This window comes from Ambystoma mexicanum, chromosome 1q, assembly GCF_040938575.1.
Source record: "Ambystoma mexicanum isolate Mex_15411 chromosome 1q, UKY_AmexF1_1, whole genome shotgun sequence".
NCBI lineage: Eukaryota > Metazoa > Chordata > Amphibia > Caudata > Ambystomatidae > Ambystoma > Ambystoma mexicanum.
The window spans coordinates 131,747,247-131,765,157 of NC_090922.1; the positions used below are offsets into that span (position 1 = coordinate 131,747,247).

At 44.6% G+C, this 17,911-nt stretch overlaps 1 protein-coding gene across 2 annotated transcripts in view; it reads left to right on the forward strand.

Annotated features, from left to right (window-relative positions):
* The window catches only part of FBXO31 (F-box protein 31), a 521,890-nt gene that overhangs the window by 369,496 nt on the left and 134,483 nt on the right, over positions 1-17,911 (forward strand). For both annotated transcript variants that reach the window (XM_069636193.1, XM_069636194.1), the window contains one exon: positions 10,846-11,267. In XM_069636193.1, coding sequence (XP_069492294.1) covers positions 10,846-11,267 — 422 coding nt within the window. The remainder of the gene's footprint in view (positions 1-10,845; positions 11,268-17,911) is intronic.

Consider the following 17,911-nt stretch of genomic DNA (forward strand, 5'->3'; position numbering starts at 1 on the left):
TTCTCGGGGTAAATGGTAATTTTCAATTGAGCTCAAAGACATGGAGTTAATTAAACAAGCCAGTAACTCATGCGCCCCGCCTGGATGCCATCACTAATGTGATGCTCAAGGAACATCCGGTAGAATGGGCACATTTTTTATGCGAGCAATTGAAGCACATAGGAAACACAGGAATGGTTCCAAAGTCTTGGAGGATTTCGGTTGTGGTCCTAATGTTTGAGAAGGGACATGGGTCTGACCCGAGGAACGATAGGCCAATCTCCCTCTTAGACACTGTAGGAAAGATTTATGCAACGATCGTGCTAAGAGCACAGTGGTTTAACCACTCTGGTAACTGGGATCCTCTGCAGTAAGGCTTTATTAAGGGGATGGCCACCTCGCTAAACGTGTTCTTAATTAACATTCTGAAAACGTGTAATTGGAAGGAAAAGTAAGTTTTATCTAACCTTTGTAGATTTGTCCCAATCCTTCGATACAGTTGACAGGCGGAAGCTTGAAGCCTGGAGATGCCCGAATGACATGCCTATAAACTGACACATCTTTCAGGGTGAGATTAGATCTTGGTGTGTCTCTTTCAGACACCATTGTAACTGACAAGGGTGTCCTCTTGCACCGGCACTTTTTAACTTGTTCATCTCAGACTTGAGCAAAACACTAAATGTCTGCAGCTTCCCGCCAAAGGTGGATGGTAACTCTGGATCAGCAGTTTTACGGGGACGATTTGGCCCTAACAGACCAAACTCCAGTGGGCTGGCAAAGACAGTTAAACGCTTTGCAGACGTACGTTCTAGAAAACGGCCTAACAAATGCGACTAAAACCAGAGTGCTTACCTTACAACAACCATGTGGAAAGGCAAATTCTAAGCAGCAATGGTACTTAACATGTTACTGAAAACAAATTCCTTTGTATACCTGGGGATGCACTTGGGTAACAGTGTTAGGGATGCCTCTAGAGAAAAGGTTCTGCTCTCTAAGGCAATACATTTAGAGTTGCAGGGTATGATCATCTTGAAAAGATACAGAATGTTCTCTGATTCTGGTGATAACTTTCTACTGATTGAAGGTGATACCGTTCCTTACTTATGGCGCAGAGGCTTTCTTAGCACTCCCGGCTGGCTTGTGGGCAACACTAGACTGTGTTTTTTGGAAGAGCGTTTTGTCTCTTCCAAAGTGCGTACCCATTCAGGTGATAAGAGCAGAGTTGGGTCTCATATCCATATATGCCATGATGGCATGGAAAGGTTGAATGCTGTATAAGAAATGTATAACGTCTAACCTAGTGAGAGGGTTATCTATTATAAAGGGGGCTTCACTGCGTGGTTCTGATAAAAACTAAGGGAATGGAGGTTCATCTGTAAAGAAATACTGAATGACCTGAATGTTTCAGGTGAAATATTAGTTGCAAACACGATCTCTGTGAAGGACAAACTATGGTTGAAGGACTGGATAGAGTCCCAAGACCAAAGACAGTCCTTCAAACTACAGGCAGCTGACTCCTGAAACTCGAAGATATAACAGGCTGGCCCAGTACCTAGTGAGATTCCCAGAAGCAAATACTGCACACAGTACATGAGATTTAGAATACATCTTTACCCACTAAAGAAATCTGGAATGTAGGTAGTAGAGACAAAAATCCTGACTTCGTGTAAATTGGCGAATGAGAGACCTTGAAACGTCTGGTCCTAATTTGCACATCACAGACTGTTCGGGGAATTTTAATTTCTGTGCTAATTCCCTTCAACCCTAGAGACCTCCAGCTCTTTTGCTGGACTTAGGACTTTTTAATTTGATCCCTGGGGTGAGTGAGACCTTTTTTCTCACTCATTTTTTTACCTGATTTGAATTTTGTTTTCATGGTTTTTGGAGTCAAACTCCAAAGGCATCTGCTTTTTGTATGGTGACACGCAGCACCTTCAGTGCAGTGTCACTGAGAAATCCTTTAGATTTCTCATAAGGCTTAAATATCTTTTCTTGTGTGAACTACAGTTCCCAAGAATAGTAAAGTGAAATTGACTTTTCTTACTGTTGGGGAGAATTCTCAGAAGTATGCTAATTCCGCTCTACCTTGGAGACCCAAAGCTCTCTTGGCTGGAGTATAGGACTTTTAAACTGTAATCTGGAGAGAATGAGACCCTTTTCTCCCACCCATGTATTTTTCTGTGATTTGGACTCCGTTTGTCTGACAAACTCCATAGTCGTCATCTTTGCATTGTGACACACACCACCTTCCAGTGCAGTGGCACAAGATAGTCTCTTAGATTTCACAAAGGTTTAAATACCTTCTCTTGGTGAAACTGTTTCAAAGAGCAGTCAAGTGAAATTGACTTTACTTGCAGTTTGTAACTTTCTAGACCCAGAACACACTAGCTTACAATAGGTTGCTGGAGGTGTTACTTAGTATCCCCTTTATCTAGTTTCTCATGTAACATTTTTAGGTTACCCTTTCTACAATTAATGGCTGGTGACAGTGGTTTACTTTTTACTGCCATTGTGTTTTTACCGCGGGCTGTAATTGCAGCTGCAGTAAGACACCCATGGGTGCCCGTTTTATCAAAATGGCTCTGGTCATCTTTTTTCACCATTTCTTGTTGGAAAACTCCTTGAGATTTACTCTGCGCGCCTAACCAGGTTTGGTCCCTTTGTTTGTTTTGTCTTTGGTGGGATTCACAAGCGAAGCCCGCCTCTGGCTCCAGCGTGTCTGGCAGGGCCAGGAAGTGAGGGAGGTGGCTGAAACCCCCTCTGCTTAATCCCCTTGGTAACAGGATTTCACCCAAAGGTGATTGGCCGGCTGGCTGTCCTTGAAGGACAGCCACCCTGCTGTGATTTGACAGCTAGGCTGGAATGAATGGGAGAAACCTGCATAAAAGGTGAGGTTTTTGGCTTGGAAGGCAGAGTTGACCACTAGACGAAGGAATCCGAAGAACTTTGAAGAGACGCCTGCTGTAACTCCTGGACCATTGGTTTGACCGGTGAAGCCCTGCTGCTGTGCTGAAGCTCCGAATTGGCTTCGACTGGAGAAGCCCTGCAAGTACGTCTTCTCCCCTTGGGTTTGTGGGACCAATCAACCCCAAAGTGAACTTGTTTGGACATCCTTTCGGAGCTGGCTGTACTTCTGCTGCTGGAACTGAAAGTGCCAGGGAGCGGAACACCAAATCGAGTGGATCGCTTTTAAGTGGGACGCAAGTGCCAGGAAGATCCTCCCAACTTCCCTGAAGCAGGACTGACCAAGCCTGAGCCACCTCAAGAGTGCTGGACCCCAGATGCGAGGCCATTCTGAAGTGGTATCTGAGAACTGCATTGTTGGTATTTGCTGTAGACGCGATGAGCTGAAACTGCAAAGTGCAGCTGAATTGAAGTTTGCCCATTGCTGCTGCTGACCTTCCAATTGCAGTGCAGGAGTCCCCAGAAGTCCTCCCTCTTGTCCCCACGACTGAGGCCCAGGAACACCAGGATCTGCAGAGCTGTACAGGAACAGAAGCCAGCTGGAACCATTATTTCTAACCAAAGGTACTGTGAACCTAAGAGGACTTTTGTAGCCTTACTTGTTCTCAGTTGAGACTGGTCTTGGTTGCCCTTGCAGAGTTGCTTACCGCTTTGCCCCACACTACCCTCCCAGCATGTGGCCCTTCAAGTGATTTTATTTCTACAAAGTTTTCTAAAAACATTGTGCATGACTGTTAATTTCCTGCAAAGAAGATCTTCAGCTCCCCTAGAGTTTGTTAAACTAACATTGGCTGTCCTGGCTTCCCGAGAGACTGTTCATACATCTGACTTTGTGTTACCAGTTTTATGAAGTATTTAACTTTGTTTTATTCCCTTATCTAACCTTTGCATCAAACGCAGTATTGTATATTGATGTCTTCCTCCTGCATCCTTGTAGAATCTACAGAAGGTGGGTTTGACTGACATAGAATGCTACATGATGGAATGTTTTGATATGACTGAGGTTCTAGTGGAGTCAGTTGAGATGTAGCCCACAGAGGGAGAGGATGCCAGTGTTTGCCTTTGTGACTTGGAAGTTACCATCTTGTATATGACTCTAAGAACTGGATGTGCTGGGAATTAATAAGAGTCACTTGTAACTACAATGGAATCAGTCAAAATACCAGAATCCAGATTTCTACATTGGCGGCGAGGATGCTGGCTGTCCTGGGGGGGGACAGCACAGAAGGGACAAACACCGCCTCCCAAACCAAGGAGGACCCTCTCTCTCCGGCAGGGCGAGCGTATATAGTCAGACGCAGAAGGGCCCAGTGCAAAGGGCAATGGCGCAGGAGATGAGGAACAGCGCCAGGCGCCAGCTTGCCTGCCGGCCTGCCAGCAGTTGGGCAGGTCAAGCACAGTGAAGTGAAGGTCAAGAGATTGGCAGATAAACTTTGGCAGGGCTGAGGGCCCAGAGACTATTTTAAAGGGGTTTGGGAACCCAAAGCTGCGGGATGGAGGGCTAGGAGCCCATGGCAGTAGCGAGTGAAGAGGCTTGGAGTCTGAGCTACGCCTGGAAAATTGGGAAGCCATGCTGCACAGCTGAGGGACTTGGAGCCAATGTGCAAGGTGCTAAGAGGGGCTGGGAGCCCATGGAGCAAATTTGGTCCTGGATTTTGCTGAGCTTTGGAGCACAATACAGCACCTGGAGGGGCTCAGAGCCATATGCTGTGCAGAGGAGGGTCCTGTGGGCCATTGCAGCATGTTAGATGGGGCCTCAGAAACCCTAACGCAGCGCTATGTGGGAGTCTTACCTCTGGTAATGCAGCTGATGAAAAGGGGACTGCAGCGGATCTGCATTGTTTCAGTGTGTTTCTCGAGAAGTGCAGAGTGCCTGCGAGCAGAATAAAGGAAGGAGTGCGAGCTGCATGTTGGTGGAGGCCTGCGGCTGATGGGACCTGCAGGATTCCTGGGAAGTGTGCGGGCACTGGGCGGCGCACAACATGGGCCTCGGGCGTTTCTGGGATGAGGCAGGATACACAGGAGGCCATGCTGAGCGTATGGCGAGGCGGCATAAAGGGCTTGCTGTGTTGGGCGGGTTGTTGTGCAGCGATGAAGGAGTTGAAGCTGCAGCGGCCGTTGGAGCAGGGAGCTTCGCCCTTGCTGGAGGTTTCCCCAAGACTGGTGACGTCAGCCGTGAGGCTGGGGGAGCTGGTGATCACTGTGCAACGCTGAGTGTCAGTGTAGTTCGTTGCTAGATGTGGTTCTGAAGGGAAGCAGAGTAAAGAACTTTTCTACGTGAGATACGTTGGACACTCGCGTCTTTCAACAAATGCAAGGTTCTTTCCTTCAACATTCGCCGGGGACGGTTTTAGAAGGGGCTGTGTTTCCGATGCAAGGATGGCACTCAGGGAGGAAAGGATACATAACAAAGGGTGCTTGGTAGAATTTGTCACCCAAAGAGAAGGAGGATAGAGACGCGAGAGTGTTATCTTGGAGAAAGGATGCGACCTGTCAAGGAAGGCGGTCCGGATGATTGTGGACATGAACTCTTAGTAAAAAGGGCTAAGAGAAACAGACGAAGGACATTCCCACAATAGCAAAGGGAACGTTGAAAGGGTTCCTGGTCATCAGATAAGGTACTATGAAAATTGCTATTTAGTCAAAATTACATTGTTGGTGTTATTGGCATGTTTAACAAATGTCTTTTCCCACAGATGGATTCTTAAGTAAACTGTAGTGTGGTCTGGTCAGAGTTACAAAAGATGTTAATGAGGGGTTAATTTTTAAATGTATTCTGCACTAATGATTTTCTTTTGCAGGTCGGACTCTTTATACATGCTAGAGATTTTAATAGTTTTGAACTAAGGTGCACACTGTTATTAATAGTTGCAATTTTAGAAGTCTTGTGTCAATGTGAAGATGAAGTAATGAGTTTAACTGAGTGTGTGCACTAGTGGTGTGCATGTATTGTAGTTCTCCCGAAGTTGAGTTGTTAAGTGAAGGATTACTTTCAACCTGGGCAAATGAGGGGTGGTGGAGTCACTGAGTTGGGTGAAGTAGCTACCCGAGTATCAGATATACTCAGCCTGGTTGGGAGTGGTGTGTCACACCTTTGTGTTGTGAATGAAGGGTGTGAGGGAGCTTGAGTGTTTGTAGTATCGTGGTCTGTTGCAGTTTGGGCATGGATGAGGGGGTCTGGGTGCCTCAATGTGTGCAGAGTTTAGTGATGGTATTTTCATGAGGTTGGTGATGTCTCTTCACTTAGCAGAAAGGGGAAGGGGCATTGCTGTAGAGTTTTGTTCCACTGCGGTGAGGACGTTCATGGTTTTGGATGTTTGGCACAGTGTTTTAGTTGAGTGAAGATGATGCATGCACATTATAATTAGAGGTGTTTGCGTGTGTGTGTTTGGTTTTGTTGGGTGTGGTTTTGTTTATAGGGGAGGAGATATGTAGTGATGTGTCTTCCTCCTGCATCCTTGTAGAATTTACAGAAGGTGGGTTTGACTGACATAGAATGCTACATGATGGAATGTTGGATATGACTGGGGTTCTAGTGGAGTCAGTTGATGTAGCCCAAAGAGAGAGAGAGAGAGAGAGAGAGAGAGAGAGAGAGAGAGAGAGAGAGAGAGGATGCTGGTGTATGCCTTTGTGACCTGGAAGTTACCATCTTGTATATGACTCGAAGACCTGGATGGAATATGCTGGGAATTAAGTCACTTAACTACAATCGAATCAGTCATATTATCGGAACCCAGATTTCTACATATTGCTCTAAATGTACCAGTGATAAATGGATGTCCACAGGGTCCTAGCTATTTAAGTCACCTGAGGGTGTAGGAAGTGTCTGTGTGCCATCCCCAGTGGGTATCATCTGATTAGAGCAACGGAGTGTTTGGAAGTATATTTGGAAGTGTTGCATGTTTGCTCCCTCCTGAAGAAGGCTTTATTTGAATACTTGGCACTGTGAATATCTGTATAACCACTCTAACTGTTCACATTGACCCCTCTTGAGATGAGCCTGGCTGCTCAGCCACACTACCAACCTGTGTAATACAGACTTATACCAAACGTTGGGTTCCTATTGCCAGGAGGCCAAGGTTGCAGTAGTCTCCCAAAGGGTACGACACACAATCTTACCTAACACTTAGCTTGTCTCTTTGTAGATCCAGCACACACCATCTTATGTGGAATGCTGGGGGGGGGGGGGGTGGGGCGGGGTGGGTTACCTAGTAGCCCCTTGGCCTACTTTCCCATGTAACATTTTTGTTACCCTCACTACTCTAAATGGCTGGTGGCAGTGGTTTACTTTTTCCTACCATTGTGCTTTTCTACCTCAGGCTGAACCCCCAGCTGCATTACAGCACCCATGGGTGACCATTTTGTCAAAATGGTCCTTGTCTTTTTTCACCATTTTCTGTTTGTGAGGTCTTTCTTGGGTTTTACTCTGTATGTTGAGGCAGGTTTGAGCCCTTTCTTTGTCCTGCCTTTGGCGGGTATCGGCCCTGAAGCCCGCCCCTGGCTCCAGTGTGTTTGGAAAGACAGGATGTGAAGGAGGGTCCTGAAACTCCCTTGTCCTTTGTCTCTAGGAATTCCTAAATGCAACTAGTCCTGATAGGCTGGCTGTCCTTTTAGGACAGCCACCCTGCTGTGTGATTGACAGCCTAGGCTGTGCATGAATGGGAGAAACCTGCTTCAAAGGCGAGGGTTTAGGGACTACAGGCAGAGCCCACCACCGGGATAAACACCCGACAAAGAAACTGAACAAAGCTTGCTGCAACCTCCTGGACCTTCGAATTGCCCGGTGAAGCCCTGCTGCTGTACTGACCGCCTTTTTCACCTTGGCAGAGAGGCTCTGGATGGAACGACTGCTTCCCTTGTTTTAGTGGGACCAACTAACCCCTAGACGAACTCCACTGGACCATTTCCCTGACTTGCTGTGCCTCTCCATTGCTACGGGAGCCCAATGCCCATGGTTGAGTGTCCGTAGTCGAGTGTAAAGTCTGCCACAGAACGAATCTGGCTAGAAGCTATAGGGGACTCCTAAGGACCCTCCAGAAGCAGGACCTCCAGATCCAGAGTCCCCTCAACAGAGTGCCGGATTGAGGGAGCAAAGAGTCCAACGGGTGTCCGAGATCCGCATTGGTGCAGAAACTGCAAAGTGCCACTGAACTGAAAACAGCCCGTAGCTGCCGACGATCTCGCAAGTACCACTGCAGGAGTCCTCCAGACGTCCTCCCCTCTTGTCCCCACGACTGAGGCTCAGGAACCAGGGTCTGCACTGCTGTAGCAAGACTGAATCCAGCTGGATTCAATATTCTAACCTGAGGTACTGTTTAGGCTTGGGGTACTTACCTTATTGCCTTTAGCCGTGCTTTTTCTCACTGGGGAATTGCATTGGCTAACTTTTAGTTTTGTTCAATTATTATTACTATTATTATTAGAGTTGAGTATAGGCAAATGATACAAACAGAATCAGTTATTTCCTACGTTAACATGACTTCCAATGTCAAAAGGTATATAATTAATATAGAAACCTTTTGAAAGTAATGTATTCGTTTAGCTTGGTATAATTGAACAGTGATGAAACAAAACAGGTGGGAGTACAGACATAACACAAGACATAACACAAGACATAACACAAGACATAACACAAGACATAACACAAGACATAACACAAGACATAACACAAGACATAACACAAGACATAACACAAGACATAACACAAGACATAACACAAGACATAACACAAGACATAACACAAGACATAACACAAGACATAACACAAGACATAACACAAGACATAACACAAGACATAACACAAGACATAACACAAGACATAACACAAGACATAACACAAGACATAACACAAGACATAACACAAGACATAACACAAGACATAACACATTAGGAAAGATTAGGGTAGGGGTGCATTAGAAAATAGTTAAAATCCACTAATCGTTTGTATTAAGATAATGGATGAACCTATTCCATTTCTTTTTTTTTTTGTTGACTTTCTCTCCCTTCTCACAAGTTTAACAGCTTGTGACCCTACAAGTGCTTTTCTGAACTCTAACTTTGTGCAAGACTTTGATCAAAGAAGTGCATCAGGTCCATAGACTGTGTTCCAAATGACTTTGGCTGTCCTGGCTCCTCCTAAATGCACTCTTGTAAAATCCATTGACTTTGATATTGCTTATTCCTCATAGGGCTAGCTTGTGTACTGGTAATGCTGGTAAAGGCTTCTCTAGACTTCATTGGAGGATTTAGTTGTCATCACATTTACTGACACTGAACACAACTGTTCTAACCTTTTTGCTTCCCTTAACCTTTGCTTTTTACAACTCTGAATCTGCAAAGTATAACAGTGTAATATTTAAATGCAAATACTATCCTTGTGATTGAAGTCACCTCCGGGTGTAGGAGAAGGTTATGAAACCTATCCAAAGATTATTCACTGGCTTGTCTGATTATGAAAAGTAATTTCCAAAGTTTATTCTTATTGTTACTATCTTTTGCCTTTTTAAAGAAAGCTTTTTGTAAACTGACATTAAATAAAAAACTATTAATAACTGAAATCTTGAGTGTAAGTGTTACTTGGTTACCTCTATTTACGAATTTCAATTGTACAGCTCACATTTTACCCTTCTTGGGATAGGCCTGGCTGCTCAGTCACACTACCAACTTGTTTAGTACAGACCAATACCAAAAGGTGGGGTTACCTAATGCCAAGTAGATACGTGTTGTCACACACAGTGTGACTACACCAATTCTTACCTAGCACTGACCGAGCTGAGAACCAGGTTTTTGGCTAAATTCGTTATCAACCAGAGTTTGCTATGTGCGGAGCAATGGTGGATAGCATTTATGCATGGAGAAAGACTAGCCCTAATATCGGCTCATGTTGCATTTTTAAATGAGATGTTTACTCTTGGAAGTCTGAATCAGACTTCTTAACTATTGGTGGTTTGTGGGGGTATTTAGGAAATAAGTTTTTATACTGGTTTTATTGATGATACGGAAAGAGAAGAGCTGATGTATAGTGCAGCGTTCTTCAGTGTAATTTCAATGAAATGTATGGGTTTCTTTTTCGTTTTTGTCTTAATGGGGGTTTTTCTTTTCGTTTTTGTTTTTACTTCTGCTTGCAATTGGTTTTTGTATTTGTGAAGATTGGTAAAAGGTTTAAACTGTTAACAAAATGGCAAAATATTATTTTTAAAAAATATACTTGAGGCATTGCCATTTGGATTCACTGACTAGTTAAGATGTGGGTGTTGGAATGTCTGTGTTACTAAATTTCCTGATTTTAAGATGAATATTTCTCTTCTCCCCACTCCACATTTTACCTTGGTATGGCTTTGGTATGGTATCTATGAAAGCAAAGATGAGGTCCACCTCTCCCCTCTAACCCACCCCACTAAATTAAGGACTTGAAGCGCTATTGGACATTTAGCAATTTCGCATTTATTTTGTTAAAGTGGCAGTACTACCTTTCCTACTGTTGCCTGGAAGTGGGGAAAGGGTGGAACTGAGGAAAGTGGGTGACTGAGGCTATAAATATATGTATTGATGCCATAATTTCCAGTGCAAGTATCCATGGTGGAGTGGTTTCAGAGCTGCATGACACAAACCTTGTGGTTCAGAATGCATCTTATGGAGATTTCATAAATGATGATTCTGTGGAAGTAATGTGTAACCATCACAAAGAACATTACCAAAGCTAAGTAGTTTGCTCTGGTGACTCACTGTTAATGACCAGCTCTTCTGAGCATGTTAGCAGTATGTCGGTGATGGTACTTGAAGTTTGTTTAAAATCGGGTTGGGAAATCATGTCAAATGATATGCAAAAGTAGAAGAAAAGATTCAGTATGACTTTTTAAGGAGTTCTTTCTCTTTCCATTGGCAAACATTTGCTTTTTTTAGGGAGATCCCAATGTTCCAGCTGGCCAACAGACTCTAGAAATTGACCTCACTCGCCGAGTGCAATTGCCAGATGTTGAGCACCTGCGAGTCTTTGAAGAGCTCTCCCGTATTATCCTTGAGGTTCAAGAGCAGGTACATCGAGAGCAGCAGGTGGTGGTGGCAGCAGCAGATGATGGGCAGTTAGATGAGAAGGCTCAGGCAGGTGCAGCAACGCCTTGTTCTAGTGATGGTGATCCCCTACCATACCACCAGCAGAATGGACAACATGTGGCAGGATTAGAAGAGGGCGTCAAAGAAAAGCAATCACTTCAAGAAGTTGTTGGAAAGGAAGAAACCACACCTGCTGTGTCTGGTCAACCCTTTGTGCTACCGCTAGGAGTTATGGCAAGAAATGAAGATTATCCACGTCTCTGCAAAATGTGGTAAGAATGTAGAATGTTGCTCCAAAGTGCATGTTATGAAAGTCTGCACGTAAACCGCTGCTTGGTATCTGGGCTTGTATTATAAAGTACTCCGTACTTGACGGAATGAGGTTATTCATTGGAAGCAGTCATGCAATCCAACAAAAGTAAATATTAGTTATTGGTGTAATATTGATTTAAATCGGTCTGTTTTTAATATAATTTGGGTTGTGGTCCAAATACAAAGTTAATGAACTATCATAATTATAGTTTGCCTGTTTTATTAAATCACAAAGTGCACTAGATGAGATCTTCTAATGCCATGTTACATCTGCTTATAACATGTGAACTGTGATGTTACTGTGGTTGTTTATATGTAATCCACCTGAAGTAGTTCCAGCATAGTTGAGAAGGTAAAACTGCTTAAATTGGAGTGCAATAACTAGTAGTATCTTAGTTCTCAGAGTTATCATTTTGGTACCTGATTATCACATAATATGCATACTCGGAACACTTCATGGCAAGGACTGTAATGGTCTTTAAAAACGATTAGAAGCATCCTGAATGTGTTAGTTGAATGGCTTTACTCAGTCTGCGTCATTCAGAAGGACAGCAAATTCCTTGTGGCTTTGACACCATATTTAGAATCTTGTCAAATTGTCAATTTTAAAGACTGTCGGTTTCCTGCCATCTTAGCGTTCAGTAGATTGGGTAGGGCACATGTACGTCTAGGGAAGAGACCAAAATGCAAAACCGGTACTAGAGACAGATAACTTTCTTCCAATACTTGCACTGAATAGCATGCAGCAACCCTGCTGTGTGATGATGGGCTTGTAAAATTCCTTTTTTCACTACAGCAACCTGGTAAGCTTCTGAATCCAACCAACTGCTTTTGCAGGTGTGTACTGCACAATGCTGCTGCTTTGCTTATGTAGGAATGTGTAATATTGAAAGCCACCACATTTGTTCCTACCTTTTATGGAATGTAATCTGCAATACCTGCTTGTTGTGTGGTGACAATAAAATGTGATCGATGCTCCAGTCCACTTGAACAGCCTTCATATCAAGGCATTTGTAACGCACTTGCCTGAAAGACTGTAAACCTAGTTTGTGCACATCTACAACTTTTCCTCCCCCATTCCTGTGTACGCCAATAACATATATCTTCTAATTGTGGCTGTGCTCATATAGAAGTAGGCTACAATCCTAGAAATAGTAAGTATAATAGAAAGTACCTTTTTCAAATGTAAGCACTCTATGATCAATATACAAAACAAGTAGACTTAGAAGTAGGGTGGCGACCCTGTTCACTACTAAAAGTGGTGAAAGCTGTTAAATTAAGCCCAACATCAAAAACTTTGAATTTTTCCAGAAGTGTAATTGAAGGATTTTATGTGGACGAGGGACATGTTCATTACATGTACATTACAATAAACACATCTAACGCCCCCCTTTTTTCCATTTTACGTCTGTACAGAAAAGAATAACTAGCTCTGTGTTCATCTGATGGGTGTGAATTCTTTGCTAGTATTACTTGGTGTGTTTCCTACACCAAAGTCCTTTTACTGTGATTTCCATTGTATGAAAGATGCACTCATTCCATTTTAAATTTGAGCAATGTTTTCATCCGTCAGACTGCCTTGCAATGGCCACATTTTAAGCCTGTATAGATTTTACTCCAAAATAGAGCATTTTGATATCCACTAAACTATTGTGAACGCTCTGGTTATTGGCAGCAATGACATCTAGTACTTGCATATAATCCTGCTGGAGAACAATATTTGTTGGGTGTTATGGAGACATTGGTCTTGTGTCTTTGATGCACCTAGAAAGTTTCAGTGAAGGAACCAGATTGTACCATCCTGTTTTAGCTATGCAGCAGAAGTTAAGAGTGCAAGCTGCCTTTTAAGTGGTCTGAAGAGACTTCTGTTAGGGAGAATTCTCTGTTTAGGCTGAATTTCCCTACCTAGTGAGTCCCCCAGCAGCTTTGCTGGATTTCTGGGGTTTAATTTTTTTCTCCTGCCAAGAGTGAGACTCTTTTACCCTCACTCTTGGACATGTTGAAGTGTGTTTTCTTGGTTAAACCTTGTGTTGAATGGGCTATGGGGTCTTTTACTCCATAGGGCCTCATGTATTTTTGTGATGTGGGTCACACCGCACCCTCTGTGCCGTGACCCAGGGGTGTCCTAGGGACTCCCCAACATAGACTCCATACCCTGGGACTGACTACTGTCTCCCAGGGCATGTAAAGTCACCAAAGACTTTGCTAGTCTTGAATCCTGAACAGAACCAGTACAAACCATCATATTGTGGACGTACTGGCTGGGGCAATTCGATTGCCCCAGGGTCTGTTAGTCGAGGGGGCACGTCTCCGTCCCCCCTGATCGAGTTTTGGCTGGTGGCAGTGGAAACTACTTTTTATATTCGACCGCGAATATTTCCCTATGGGATTTCCCATTGTTTTAGGCTAACACATTTAATTATTTATTTACGGTAGCCTTAAACATACCGCCGGTTTATATATTTATTTTTATAACTCCGGTTGGGACTTTTTGCCAAAACTTGATTCTAAAATGGCGTTGGTGTTCGCCTCTGTAACTCTGACCCAAAGTGGAGCCCTTTGTTCCACTTTTGGCGGGCTTCTCCACAGAAGCCCTCCAAAGTGGTGCCACTCTGTCTGGGGTACTTAGGAGGGGTGGAGGGGGATTTAGGCACCCTGGACTGAGTTACCTTGGTAACTCAAGTCGCACTCCGTCCTGATTGGCCCAAGTGGTGAGCCGCCCGGCTCACCACTTAGCATGTTTGAGTGACAGCTAGGCTGGGTGAATGGGGGTTTGCTGCATAAAAGCAGGGCTTTGGGGACTGGGACTTCAGAAGTCGCCACAGGACCAAGAATCCGACGAGGGAAGAGCTGAGCCGACCTGCTTCGACGACACCACCCGGTGGAGCCCTGCTGAACCGTCTCACCACTTTTTCCCGACGACCGAGGAGAACTCTTAACGGAGTGGCTCCTTCCCTTGACTGGTGGGGACAACCAGTTTTCGCCTTCTTTCCGTCCTTTAGAGGTATCTCGTGGCCGCCTTGCCTGTGCCAAGCTCCCCGGCATCCGGAATACCACACTTTACCCCCATACCGCGAAAGTCGGTACCAACCCTTTAACCGGAGGACTCCGCGGCTGGTTTCTTCCCGGGCAGTGCTACGACCTTTCTCTTCTGCTCTTCAGCGAGATATTCTTCTCCCCTGACCGACGTCGAGCCTTGCTGTCACTGCCTGGAACAACTGCCCCCGCTGGAGGATCCTTTCCGCTTAAGGTACTGTGTTCCGCCTGGCTTCCCTTGCTACCGACTGTACGGGGTAGATTTAGTCCCCGGCTTTCGAACCTGGGAGTGCCTGGGACACTTTGGCTAAACTTTCTGAGCCACTCTAAACTCTTTTTGACTCTTTGCAAGACTTTGAATCTCTAACTAACAGTGTGATCTTGGGCACATTTTCGCTCCGGCTACTCTAAGAGTGGGCCCTGCCTAGTGACTTTTGCTCACCTGTGACTTTGTGCTTCTTTGAGCCTATTGCAAGTGTTCTGGACCTTAGAGTGGTGTGTTTAACCCATTTCTGCTTTTTCTCTCCCTTTCTTGGAAACTACTAGAGTGTCATCTAACGTTAAGCACTCACCTCTGTTTTAATTAAGTGGTGTTAACCTAGAGTTGTCTAGATAGGAGAAAGGATTGAATTTACTTTCAGTATAACTGTGTTGAAGTGCTTTTACTATATTTGTGCTAGAGTGTTTTTAACTTATGTGTATTTTAAATAAATAACTATATACTTTTGAAACCAAGCTCTGGTCAGTGTTTGCTTGTGCTATTGTGTCTTGGTACATATTGTGTATACTTTACATACTGCCTAACTCTTCTTGAGAGAAGTCTGACTGCTCAGCCACAGCTACCAGGTAAATCTGGGTGGTACAGACTGCTACCAAAGGGGTTTACTGCTCTACCTGTAGTCTTAAATCTTTTGCAGTGTTCCCCAAGGGAACTGCACAGGTTTCTGCCTAACACTGGTGTACAGCGGTGGGATTTGTATTGAGTATACATTTTATTGTGCTTTAGATACCTTAGTGCAACTAACCACAAAGCTTAGCACTGAAAAAGAAAAACCTCTAACATGTCAGTTATAGAAAGCTATAGTCAAGAGTCCCTTGCAGCCAAAACTGCTGATTGTTTAAGAGTGCTCTGTAAACATAAGGATCTCCTGACTAAGGGCAAGAAAATGGAGCTGATTGAAAGATTGTTAGCTAACCAAAGTCTGGGTGATGGTTCAGAGGAACCTACCACTCCAGCAACTGTAGATGACAGTGTTGAAGTTAACATGGAGCAAAATGTGGATGTTTCTGAGGAAGAGTCAGAAGAGGAGGGTGAGGCTGTTGTAACTGTCCCCCCTAGGCCTCTGCCTGCTCTACCTGCTGTGCCTACTGGACCTTTACCAGGTCCCACATTTAGTCCTCAGTACTTTGAACTGGAGAAAATGAAGCTAGAATTGGAGTATAAGAAACTTAATGCTCAAACTGACAAAGAACTAAGGCTAAGGGAAATGGAGCTCAAGTATGACTTAGAAATGAAGAAATTATCTGTTGAGAATGTTTCTCTCTCTGGCTCCTCTAGAAGTTCCAGTCCTAAAAGACCCCGGATGCCTAAAGAATTGGTTGGTATGTATGAGCCTAAGTTGGATGTGTTGGATTGGTTGTCTCTGTTTGAATATAATCATGGGCTCCAGAACATCACAGGAAATGACTTACTCACCTGGTTGTTCTCTAGGCTTCCCCCTGTTGCGACTGATGTGGTAATGGAGATGGGGGAGGAGGATAGGAAGGACTATGAATGTGTGAAACTAGCTTTGATAGCTAGGTTTGGGAAGACCCCTTCCCAGTATCTTAAGAGGTTTAGGAGCCTCAAAAAGCATGATGGTACCCCTTGGGCTACCTGGGTGAATGAATGTTTGAAAAACTTAGAGGGATGGATTAAGGGTTACAAGGTGAACACTTATGAAGGTATGAAGAATTTGTTTATGTTGGAGACTATTTATGATGCCTGCTCTCCTGAGCTCAGACAACACTTGGCTGATTCCAGGGAATTAGATTCCCGGAAGCTAGCTAAGGCTGCTGACTTGTGGGTTGCCAACAGGGCCACTCACAAGGATTCTGGGGTAACTCAGAAGAAGGATGGGGAAAAACAGTCTAAGAAGGACTCCAAAGAGAATTCTAATACTACAAATTCCAAAGAGGGCCCCAAACAAAACTATAAGGGTAAGCCACAAGGGAAACCAAATCAGGCTAGTGTACCTTCTGGTCCCAGACCAGAAGGAGGTCAGAACAAGCCTCCATTCCAGCGAGCCTTTGGCTCATGCTTTGTTTGTAAGGCTACTGACCATGTGAAAGGAGATCCCAGATGTAAGGGTAAACCTTCAGGGGTCCAGCTTGCCTCCTTAGCCTTCGCTCCAGAAGAGGAAGTACCTATGGCAAGTGGAAACTTTCTATTACTAGCTGATGAACCCACTGGAGTCTCAGCTAGTGTTTCTTTAGTCTCTCTGGGGTTGTGGGAGCAACAGAATTTAGATGTCTATAACTCTATCCCAGATAATACTAAAGAGTATTATAAGGACAGTGTCCAGGTGAATGGTCAGGAGACTCCTGCCATTAGGGACACTGGAGCCAGCATAACTGTGGTGGATGAATCATTTTTCAAGGCAGAGGATGTTGCTAAGGCACCCAAATGCCTCACCAAGTTAGCTGGTGGGCCTGTGCAGATGTGTCCCCAGTTACCAGTTCTCATCCAATGTAATGATATGGCTGTAAAAATACCTGTCAGTGTACAATGTGAAGTGCCAGGTAGGGTTCTGTTGGGTAATGACCTCAAAGCTCTTGGAGTTGTATCTCATACCCCCAGACCTCCTAGCAAAAGGTTTCAGGAACTCACAAAACCTGCAAGGGAGAAAACCCTGAGAGGGTTATCTCAGGAGATGATGACAGAAATCACTCCTCTACCACTGGAGCAACTTACTGCAGTAACTACCAGATCAGGAGCAAAGGGGCAACCCAAGACTCCTAGGAAAAAGCCAGCAGCAAGCACTCCAGTGCTTCCAACAAGGACTTCCCCTAGGTTGTCCAAAGTTACACCTGTAACTCCACCTCCAGCTGAGGCTGAGAGGGAGGTACAACCCTGTGTGGTTGAGCTAGACTCTGAGGAAGAGCTAGAAGGAGGCCCCAACCTTATTGGAGATTTGGACCCTGAGGACCATCCTGAGCTGCAGTCTTTACTGGCAGAAGGTGGGCCTAGCAGGGCAGCTTTTCGTAAGGGGCAAAGAGAATGTCCAACTCTGGAGGGTCTCCGCCACCAGGCAGCTTCTCAAGCTGATGGGCAAGAGCCTGGGAAGTATAGGTTGCACTGGGAAGATGGCCTCTTCTACAGTGAACCCACTGAGTCTGAACCTGGAGACTACAAACGCCTTGTAGTCCCACAAGAAAACAGACAACAGTTCTTACAACTAGCCCATGAGATACCTTTGGCTGGCCACTTGAGTTTCAAGAAGACCAAGGAAAGGCTCTCACTCTACTTTTATTGGCCAAAGATGGGGGCTGAAGTAGATAGATATTGTAAGAGCTGCCATACCTGCCA